The sequence below is a fragment of the Melopsittacus undulatus genome, chromosome 12 (genome assembly GCF_012275295.1).
Source record: "Melopsittacus undulatus isolate bMelUnd1 chromosome 12, bMelUnd1.mat.Z, whole genome shotgun sequence".
In the NCBI taxonomy this organism is placed as follows: Eukaryota; Metazoa; Chordata; class Aves; order Psittaciformes; family Psittaculidae; genus Melopsittacus; species Melopsittacus undulatus.
The window spans coordinates 8,324,324-8,334,061 of NC_047538.1; the positions used below are offsets into that span (position 1 = coordinate 8,324,324).

Genomic DNA, 9,738 nt, shown 5'->3' on the forward strand with positions numbered 1-9,738 from the left:
CTCTACCCGATGGCAGTCGGGTGCTCTTCACCCACCCGAGGTGCGGAGCCGAGTCTGGAGCAGGCACTGCCCCGGTGCAGGACCTGCCTGATGCCAGCACAGCAGCGGATGCAGACGAAGCCTTTAACGATGCTCTCGCTGTTTGCAAGGAAAAACCCCCTCGGGTTCCACCCGCACCCCAGAGACCGGCCCCGGTCCGGCCCCTTCCGGCGGGGCTCGGCGGCCCCGGCGCGGCCCCTCCCCGGGCAGCATGGCGGCGGCGTGGCCGGAGCTGGAGGCCGCGGGCCGGGAGCGGCGCCGGGAGCTGACCCTGCCCGGTGCGGCGGTGGCGGAGCGGGTGGCGGCGGAGGGGGGACGGCTGCCGGCGGCGCTGCTGGCGCTGCCGCTGCTGCGGGAGCTGGAGCTCAGCGGCTGCGCGGCGCTGCGGGAGCTGGGCCCGGGGCTGGCCGCGGCGCTGCCTGCGCTGCGCACGCTGGTGCTCCGCGGCAACGCGCTGGGCCCGGCGGGGCTGGGCACGGGGCTGGGGGGGGTCCTACCGGAGCTGCGGGTCCTTGACCTGTCCGGGAACGGGCTGGAGGCGCTGCCCGCGGCGCTGGGGGGGGCGGTGGGCACCGAGCCCCCCGGGGCTGCCGCGGCCTTCCCGCAGCTGCGCAGCCTCAACCTGAGCCGGAACCGGCTCCGGGAGCTGGGCCCGGGGCTGGCCCGGGCGGCGCCGCAGCTGCAGGCGCTGCTGCTGTCCGGGAACCGGCTGCGGGCGCTGCCCGGGGGGCTCCTGCCCCCGCCCGACGGCCCCGAAGGACCCTTCCCCCTGCTCAGCCGTCTGGAGGCTGCGGACAACGAGGTGGAGGAGCTGGGAGCTGACATCGCTGCCCTGGCGGCACTGAAGGTACTGGGGTACCCATTATTGACCCCCCCATCTCTGTCCCTTACAGAGCCCATCTGGGTCCCCATCACTGGCCCCCCCCCATCTCTGTCCCTTACAGAGCACACCCGGGTCCCCATCACTGACCCCCCCCATCTGTCCCTTACAGAGCCCACCCGCATCCCCATCACTGACCCCCCCATCTCTGTCCCTTACAGAGCCCACCCTGGTCCCCATCACTGACCCCCCCATCTGTGTCTCTTACAGAGCACACCCGGGTCACTGACCCCCCCATCTCTGTCCCTTACAGAGCCCACCGGGGTCCCCATCACTGACCCCCCATCTCTGTCCCTTACAGAGCCCACCCGGGTCCCCATCGCTGACCCCCCCCATCTCTGTCCCTTGCAGAGCCTGGATGTGGCCAACAACCACCTGCGGGAGCTTCCCTCTGCCCTGGCCGACTGCCCCCGCCTCAAGGAAGCCAACTTCAGGGGCAACCAGCTGAAGGACAAGCGGCTGGAGAAGATGGTCAATGGCTGCCAGACTAAAGCCATCCTGGACTACCTGCGGGCTGGGGGCCGCGGGAAGGGGAAGGCCGAGAACACCCGAGAGGAGGCCAGGAAGAAGAAGAGGGAGAAGCAGCAGAAGAAGGATGGTGGGGACGGGGAGCAGGACGAGGTGGAAGAGGCAAGCAAGCTGCTGGTGAAGGTTCTGCACGTCTCTGACAACCCAGCGCCCTTGGTGGTCAGAGTGAGCCCGGGTACCAAGGATGTTCGAGCCTTCATCGTGTGCTGCGTGCTGAGGGGAGTGAACTTAAAGCCAGGGAACGCTCTGAAGAGGTTCCTGTCGGCACAGGTCAGTGCTGCAGCCTTGTGTTAGGTGAGCTCTGAGGGAGCTGGTCACCCAGGAGCTGGTCAGGGTGCAGCAGCTGCTGCCCGGTCCCTCTGCAATGAGCAGAACTGGGTTTCCATAGGAACCCAGTAGGAGCTCAGGTGTTCCCATGAGAGGGAGATGAGCACACACGCCGAGTGCATCTGCTCTGTCATAGCAGCTTGTTGGTGCTGTGGAACCTGTTGAGAGCTATTAATGAGCCCACATCCACATTAGAAGTACCTTGGTTTGACTCCAGGTTCCCTGCTCTGTGCTGAAACCAGCAGGTATGGTAACCACAGCCTGTCACCCCTGAGGTTAGGTGCTTTCAGATTACAAGGCTCTGTATTTGTGATGCTTTTCTGGTTTAAAACCATGGGTTACACTGACTGTCTTTACATTTCAGTTGCAATTCAGGTAAAATTGCTATGTAGAAAGATTCTGTTTAATGCAAAAAGAGTTACTTGAGTAGCTACAAATGTTAAATACAGAAGAATCTGCAAAGACTAATTCTGAGGAATAAATCAGGTGGATGTTTTGGATCTGCTTTGAAAGGTTTCTTTCTGTTTCAGACTAAACTGCATGAAGACATCTGTGAAAAGCGGACAGTGGCCACTATTGCCACCCATGACCTGCAGCTGATCAAAGCTCCTCTGATGTATGATGTTCAGCCTCCTGACATGCTGAAGGTAGGGCCAGTAGCATCCATGGGCCTTTCCACTTGGTTCCCTTTTGTCTTCTGGAGCTGTACAGAATGGAATTAGTGCTAGCAAATGGTTTTCCAGTGGGTGTTGTAGCTCACACAAAGATTTAAACTCAGTTGTTGTCTTGCTTACAGAAGTTTGAATAACCCTTGTGGCTGAGTGGCTCTTAAATTCAGGTGTTTGTTCTGTATGGTGTAGGTAACACCTCTGGGTCGAAAGGAGATCAAGGCAAAGGATCTTCTCCGCCAGCTACAGCTGGAAGCTGAGGAGCAGAGGAAGCAGAAGAAGCGTCAGAATGTCTCTGGATTGCATAGGTCAGTGTGTGACATCCTGTGGCTTTCCTCAGCTGTAGTACCGTGATACACCTTTACTGAATCTCCATGTTCTGACTCCTGGTTTTCCTCCATGGTGGACCAGGAACACCCTCATTCGGTGTTGTCACACTCTTGTGCTGCTGCATCCTGCTGCTGGTTCAGTTGCCCACTCTGCTGCTTTACTTTTCCTGGCAGGTATCTCCAGTTACTGGATGGCAAAGACAACTACCCCTGTCTGGTGGATGCTGAAGGGGTCGTGATTTCTTTCCCACCCATAACCAACAGTGAGAAGACAAAGGTACTGTTAGTGGAAATGTGTTGATCACAATTAAAGTGAGGGTTTTTTTTCCACTGAGATTGAGCTCCACATGCAGAGATATGCCCAAATCTGTGACAGTTTTGATGGCATTCCAAATACAGATCTCCAAACCTGGGTCTTGCCTGCTAGGTGGTTAGCTTGAGCTGGATCTGGGAGTGGCATTTCCACCTTTGCTGATGTGGCAGCCTCTGGCCAGAGCTCTGTTCCAAAGGCACCGCCTGCCTTTGCAGCGATGGCTTTATTGGAGGGCAAAGAGTATGGTGTTTGACTTGTAAAGCAAGGCAGCACTTACCTTCCAGCTGCATTGAATGAGCATCTTCTGTTCAGTTTGTGCATGAAGCGTTGCCAAGTGACTGTGAATGTGCTCCCATCCTCACTCACTTTACCTGTGACATCCTTCCAGATCAGGAAAGACACCCGGGATCTGTTTCTGGAGGTGACAAGTGATACCAGCTTACAGATATGCAAAGATGTCATGGACACACTAATTCTGGTAAGTAGCTCAGGAAAATAACCCTGTCTGTTCCCAACAGAATGCGTAGTGCCTACATGCATTAAGAACACAGAAGCTGATGTTTAGTTTAGTTGTAGTATTCTTCCCTCTCCTTCACTTACTCTCCCATCCTTGCTTCCGTGCTTTTGCACCCTTCCATCTCCACATCACAAAAGGTTTTCATATTCTCATCTCCTGATTACCTCACCCAGGTAAATAACATTGTGTTGCCACAATTAGAAATGTAGGGTTTGTCTTTGAACACCTTCCCTTCTTTGTGCCCTTCTTTGTGCTCTTACGGCTTCAGTCGCTGCCAACAAACTCTTTTGGAAGCAGCCTGGAGTTGCTCTCAGCCACAGAATTAATCTTGTTTTCTGTATTGCTTTTAACAGAAGATTGCAGAACTGAACAGATCGACCTTGGAAAACAAGGAAGACTCAGGCTCAGATAACGAATCTGATGCTCTTTGTGGACCAGCAGCTTTGAACCCCAGCCAGAACGCTCAGCCGATGCTTGTGGAGCAGGTTCGAGTGGTGGACACAGATGGAAACTTGAAAGTACTTTATCCTTCCAAAACTGACCTAAGCACAGTGTCCTCTCTCCTCACTGTAATACGTTAGCAGCTGTCAGAGCTCACAGAATGATTCCATTTCCTTTCTTTTTTACCATATTCAACAATGCAGCTTGTATGCAGTGAGGTGGTTTGGGTTTGTAAGGACAAGATGCAGTGCATCTTGCCTGCTACTGGGACATGTGCTAGGCTGTGGCAAGCAGGGTTGTGTTTCTTCAGCCTTAATAGCCATCGGTGTTGTGACTAGGTAGGGAGAACTGAAAGGCAGAGAAGAAGCTGGAAGTCAGAATGTGTTCACTTGTAGAGAAAACCATTGTGTCTTAGCATCTGTAATGTGAATGCAGTCGTGTTTTTCTGCTGGATCTCTGCTTCTTCCTGGTGTGTTTCAGCTGGATTGTTATTTTGGCAGCTAAACTGAGAAATCAGTTGGTGACAGCATTGAAACAGCCACATGCTGCACTCCCGTACTGAGGATGGGATGCCAGGCAGCTTTGCTAACATCTCATTCAGTGTGATTTCCTATCTGGAGTAATTGTGACAATGTAATTGCTGTCAGAACTTGAGGAGTGAGTTTTAAAGTGATGGTTTCTGTGTTCATACATTAACACAGCTTCCATTTCTAAGCCAAGTCAGTTGAATTGAGTGCAGGGGCTTGTGTGTCTCAGTGCACTGCAGAGCCATCGCCCATGCACGTGGAAGCACCAATTGTAGTGGCCCTGTTGCATACCCATTGGGTTAACTGTTGATGGAGCACCGAATTCATTCGTGCTTGTGCAGTTCATTTCCACTCAGAGGGCTGATGCTGCTTAGTGTTGACACTACTAAAGCTCTTTGTTTCCCCAGAGTACAAGCACTCATGCTCAGAGTGCTTTCTCTCACACTACCATGTGAAGAGTGGTAGCACGCAGGTAGTTACAGTGGTTGGAGTGGGTGACAGCTACATCCAGGCTACCACCTTATGAGTGCAAGCCTCACCGTAAGCAATGGTGACCTAGAGATGGAGTTTTGTGCTGTTGAAAGTGATGCTGCAGAGCTCTAACTGAACTTGGAGAGACTGTGTCAAATACATCATGTGTTGGGACTCGCATATGAATGAGACAATAAAGCAGTTCTTACAGTCATGTCACTGTCATGTGTTTGGGCACTGATGGGTTTTGGCACTGGTGAGTTTTCCAGTCATGGAACCATACAACCTTGCCCAAGCAGCTATTGAGCACTGCAAAAATGAGAACTCAGTGCTTTCTAGCTGTAGCCAAGTAGTCCTTAGTAGTGCTTTGAGCTTCCCTGTGAAGCCAAGTGTTTCTACACCCCCGTGTTTTACAGTGATTTGTGCTGTGAATTGGTTAAAACAACTGAATGAGAGATTCCTGCAGGACTTGGGTTTCAGGAGGATGAGTTTAATTCGTTAGTACATGGAACAGGAGCCTGCCGTTGGTGATGTTTTGTGCTCAGCCATCAGGGCTACTTCTCAGGGGTGTTACGCTGCTGCCTTGCACTGCTCCTTCTCCTTCCCTTGCTAGTAGGTGATGCAGCGGTGTCGGTGCCATAGAGCGACGGGACTCTGACCCCTTTGTGTTTGAGCATCTGATGGAACTCGATCCGTTCATTAATGATCTTCTGCAAATGAGGAGTGTGTAAAGAGGTGGGAATGCCCTGGATGGAGAGCAGCACTGCAGTGATCCCTTACCTCATCAGGCCCTTGCTGGGAGCAGAGCTCACATGAACCACGTACCTGCATTGCCTCCAGCACCTCCTCGTCCGTGATCTCTGCCTGGGGAGGTTTGATGCCTGCTGTGCTGAATGCAGCCTGGATTATTTTGTTTCGATACTTTTCAAACTGGTGATAAAAGGTGAGAATGGGTGTGCTGAGTGTGTATATACAGTTCTGTGGTATTCATAGGGATTTACAGAGACTACCTGTTAGACTTGGGCGCAGCACTGGTGAAGGGTGACGTGAAAGGCCTGTTTGTGTGAAATTATAGGTGGTTTGAGTGGCCTTTGTTGCAAGTACTGCAGTGATGTGTTTTGGGGTGGACTGAGTCTCTTACCCGGGTATTGGGCTCTGTGCTTGCCACCCTGTGCCCCCCTGAAATGGCTTCAAGGTGATACCTTTTACTTTGAATCCAGAAGGCTGTTAGAAACCTGGTGATGTAACTGTTCTGAACTCGAGTTTCTCAAGGGCTTCTGGCCTTCCAGGCCTGTTTGCTTTGTAAGTGATGCAGGAGTGACATGCCACAAAGCTGGGAAGAAAATGGATGAAGTTCCTCCTCCTGTGGCCCTGTGGCTGTGTTCCTCCTGCTGTGCTTCTGCCCAAGAGTAATGCCTCCACACTCTCATGTTTGCTTGTAATGGTTGTAATGGTTGGAGGGAGGATGCTGACGTGGAGGCCACACTTACCTTGCTGGTGATGAGCTCCAGTGCCACACGAGTTTGCAGCTCCTTCTGCTGCAGGGTCTTAACCTCCCTTTGGGCTGCCTCCTGCTGCTGCTGCTGCCTGCGGATGTGGTACCGGTTGGAGCGTGCCTCTGTCTGCAGCTGGCTCACGGTCTCCTGGAGCTCATTGATGAGCTTGTTCTGTGCAGCCAGCTTGGATTCTTGTTCCGTGATGACCTGAAGAGATCCAGAAACCAAGCCCCATTGTGAGGAAGGAACAAGTGGGTTTGGCTGCATCCTCCCTGTGTCTGGTCCAAGCGCTGTTTCTATCTCCTGGGCAGAGCCTGCACACTGACAGCCTTGTCAGCACTGGTGGCTGCTGTCACTTCTGGGTTGAGTAGGGGTTTGAAGTGACAAACTCCCCCTGAGCCTGAAACAAGCACAACTAAGCACCTAATGCAAGCATTTCCTATAGCAGCTTTGCACTGAGTTTACCTGTTGGAGGCTGCGGTTCTCCTCCTCTATTGTCACCATCATTTCTTCACATTTCTGTTCTCTCAGACTGCAAAGCTGAAGAAGAAGTTATTTTACCCTTCAGTTTCACAGCTCACGGGGACACCTCCTGTCTAGGAGGAGGGGAGCTGAGGCCTGAATCCCCGAGGATGGGCACCTTGCCCTCAGGTGGTACCTTGGCAGACATGTCTTGTAAGTGGCTTTCTTGCTTTCTGAGCTGCTTTTGGAGCATTTCGGTCTCAGATCTGGCTCTCCGGAGCTGGGACTCTTGGATCTCCAGTTGTCTTTGCAAGGAGGAGATGGTTCCTGTAGGGTTAGAGAAGGACTCTTACACAAATGAATCCCTGCCTGTGGCTGCACAGCTCCTTCCTTCAGGTAAGCACACCCAGAGCTGCAGCTGTGACCGTCTGAATGCAGAAAGGGTGAAGTTAATGCTGCAGCCGTGGTGATGCATTCTGCAGTACTTTGACATATATTAAACCAACCTTGTTGTGTGCTGCTCTGGGACCTGCTAGAGCTGGTAACAGGTCTGCCAGCATGCAGAAGTGCTGCTGGATGCTCCAGGATGGTGCTTGGGACACTCTTGGCTGGGTTTTATAGTGTGAGGAGGGGGAGACTGAGTGGTATTAATGCAAGTGGCCTTCAGGTCAGTTTTGTGCCCATGAGAGCCTAACCCAGGACTTGCTCTCAGCTGGAGCAGTGGTGTGAGGATGAAGGATGCGGCTGTGCTCTGGATGCCTGCCCGGTACCTGTGGCCATGCTGTAGTCATCCCTTGCCCTCCGCAGCTGCTCACGGAGCTCCTGCTCGGTGATGGGCTCCTGCCAGGCCCTGCTGCCCCTCACGGCTTCCTCGGGGGCTGCCTCCATCCCGAGGGGCTGGGGCCGAGGTGCAGGGCCCCGGTGCTCTGTGGTGCCGGCACCGCCGCAGTGGCTGCCTCCTTCCCCGGTGCTGCCTGGTAACGGCTTGGCTGCACCTTCCGCTTCCGGGGCTGCACCATGGGCAGGAGGAGAGGCCCCTGCCCGGCCCCATGGCTGAATGCTCAGGGCTGGCAGTGAAGCAGCAGGTCCAGGGAGTGGGGCTGTGGGGATGGAGACACTGAACTGCGCATCCTTGCACCGCTACCGCATCCCTGAGCATCCCTCCTCCAGCTGCTGCTATGGCAACCGCTGCCAGCTCCACGCTGCTCCGGTGAGTGCTGGGACCGTGGCACCTCTCCATGGGGATCACAGAGCCTCATCCCAGACCCTTTTGTCTCACCCCACTACGCAGGTCCTGATGTTGCCACCCTGCAGCTCGATGTACCCATGCTGCTTGCCAGACCATCCTTCATCCTCACCAGCATCAGCTACAGCATGGTTCCTTCTCTGCCTCCCTGTCACAAGCTGCTGGTTCCCCACAATCACCTTGCCAACAGCTCCCCCAGGAGCATGGACACCCTCAGGGGAGACTCAGCACCCTCCACCGGTCACCCCTCTGTGCTTGACACCTCCACCAGTCACCCCTTGGTGCTTGCCACCTTCTACATGAGGGTTGACACTGCCTTGAAGCAGGCTGGACAAAGAGGAGCTGCACTCGTAGCCTCCATGAGGCTGGACCTCAGCTGAGGATTTGGTAGCACTCAACTGAATGTAACCTTGTATGGAGAGCTCAGTCCATGGCATTTTCTTTACCAGTCTGTTGCATTTTTGTGTTTGCTTTTAGCATAGGTGTCTGTGGGGACCTGAAGTTCAGAAATGCCTGTTCACTGGGGGGGTTTCAATGTGGAACCCTTAACACCTGGTTTTGCTTCTTCCAGGTGGGATCCTTTACAATGGTGCAGTGCACAGCATGGATTATGTCAGTTTGCTGTTCACCAGACACTGTTTTCACTGGCATGCAGGTAAGAATCAATCTTGTGGTTGTTTATTGTGGACCTGTGCACTTTATACTGCAGCTGAGAAGAGTGAGTGTGTAAGAGCCACAGTAGCCATGACAACTGCTCCATCGTGGGCCAGTGGAAAGAGCTGCCTAGTGAAACAGAAGCTGAGTTCCTCAAGAGGTTGTAGATGGGGTCTTGGTGTCTGAAGTCTCACTTCCCCACCATTAGTAATGGCTTCTCTGGGGAGGTACAGAACTTGGCCTGTTTATAGAAGGTTCTCTCTGAGCAGCAGCAGTGCTCAAAGCCAGGTTGGATGGGGCTTGGAGCAGCTGCTCCAATGGAGGTGTCCCTGCCTGTGGCAGGGGTTGGAGCTGGAGGAGCTTTAAGGTCCCTTCCAACACAAACCATTCCATGGCTCTGTATTTCCCTGGCACTTCCCTGTTGATCTCAGCCCAGTTAAAGATGTGAATTTACTGAGCACTATGCCAAGCTGACACGCTCCAGGTTTCCAGACTCATTTAAACCAACCGTAAACCTGGAAGCTGCTGGGTTTTCAATGGGAATGCAGTTTTAATGAAGGTAATTGCAGCTGCTGTCGTTAGAGAAGGTGCAGTTTGCAGTATTCTAATGTGTGGTAACGCCTTGATGTGCAAGCAACAGAATGCCCCTGGGAGGATGTGGAACCATCTGCCTCATTCCAGCTACGTGCTGGAAGTTGCCTGCTTGTGTCTCTAATAACCTCCAGAGGTAGATGTTGTGGCTGTTCCTCACACACCACTTCCCAAAGCTTTCGAAAGCTGTTTCTATTGTATTAAAATAAGGTTCTTGCCTCGAGTGTTAGTTTGTAAATGACATTTCTG

At 53.4% G+C, this 9,738-nt stretch overlaps 2 protein-coding genes across 2 annotated transcripts; one reads left to right on the forward strand and one right to left on the reverse strand.

The window, feature by feature from the left end:
- The first annotated feature begins 249 nt into the window (after positions 1-249).
- LRRC47 (leucine rich repeat containing 47) lies at positions 250-5,254 on the forward strand. The gene is made up of 7 exons (XM_034068576.1): positions 250-886; positions 1,271-1,717; positions 2,305-2,421; positions 2,635-2,750; positions 2,946-3,048; positions 3,473-3,562; positions 3,955-5,254. Exons 1-7 carry the CDS (start codon positions 251-253, stop codon positions 4,180-4,182), a joined length of 1,737 nt encoding a protein of 578 aa, XP_033924467.1. The 5' UTR covers position 250; the 3' UTR covers positions 4,183-5,254.
- Positions 5,255-5,553: 299 nt separating this feature from the next.
- On the reverse strand, positions 5,554-7,886 carry CCDC27 (coiled-coil domain containing 27). Its single transcript, XM_034068418.1, has 6 exons — positions 7,769-7,886; positions 7,195-7,325; positions 7,002-7,076; positions 6,531-6,743; positions 5,866-5,970; positions 5,554-5,750 (listed from the first exon to the last, which is right to left on the reverse strand). Exons 1-6 carry the CDS (start codon positions 7,884-7,886, stop codon positions 5,595-5,597), a joined length of 798 nt encoding a protein of 265 aa, XP_033924309.1. The 3' UTR covers positions 5,554-5,594.
- Positions 7,887-9,738: the final 1,852 nt, after the last annotated feature.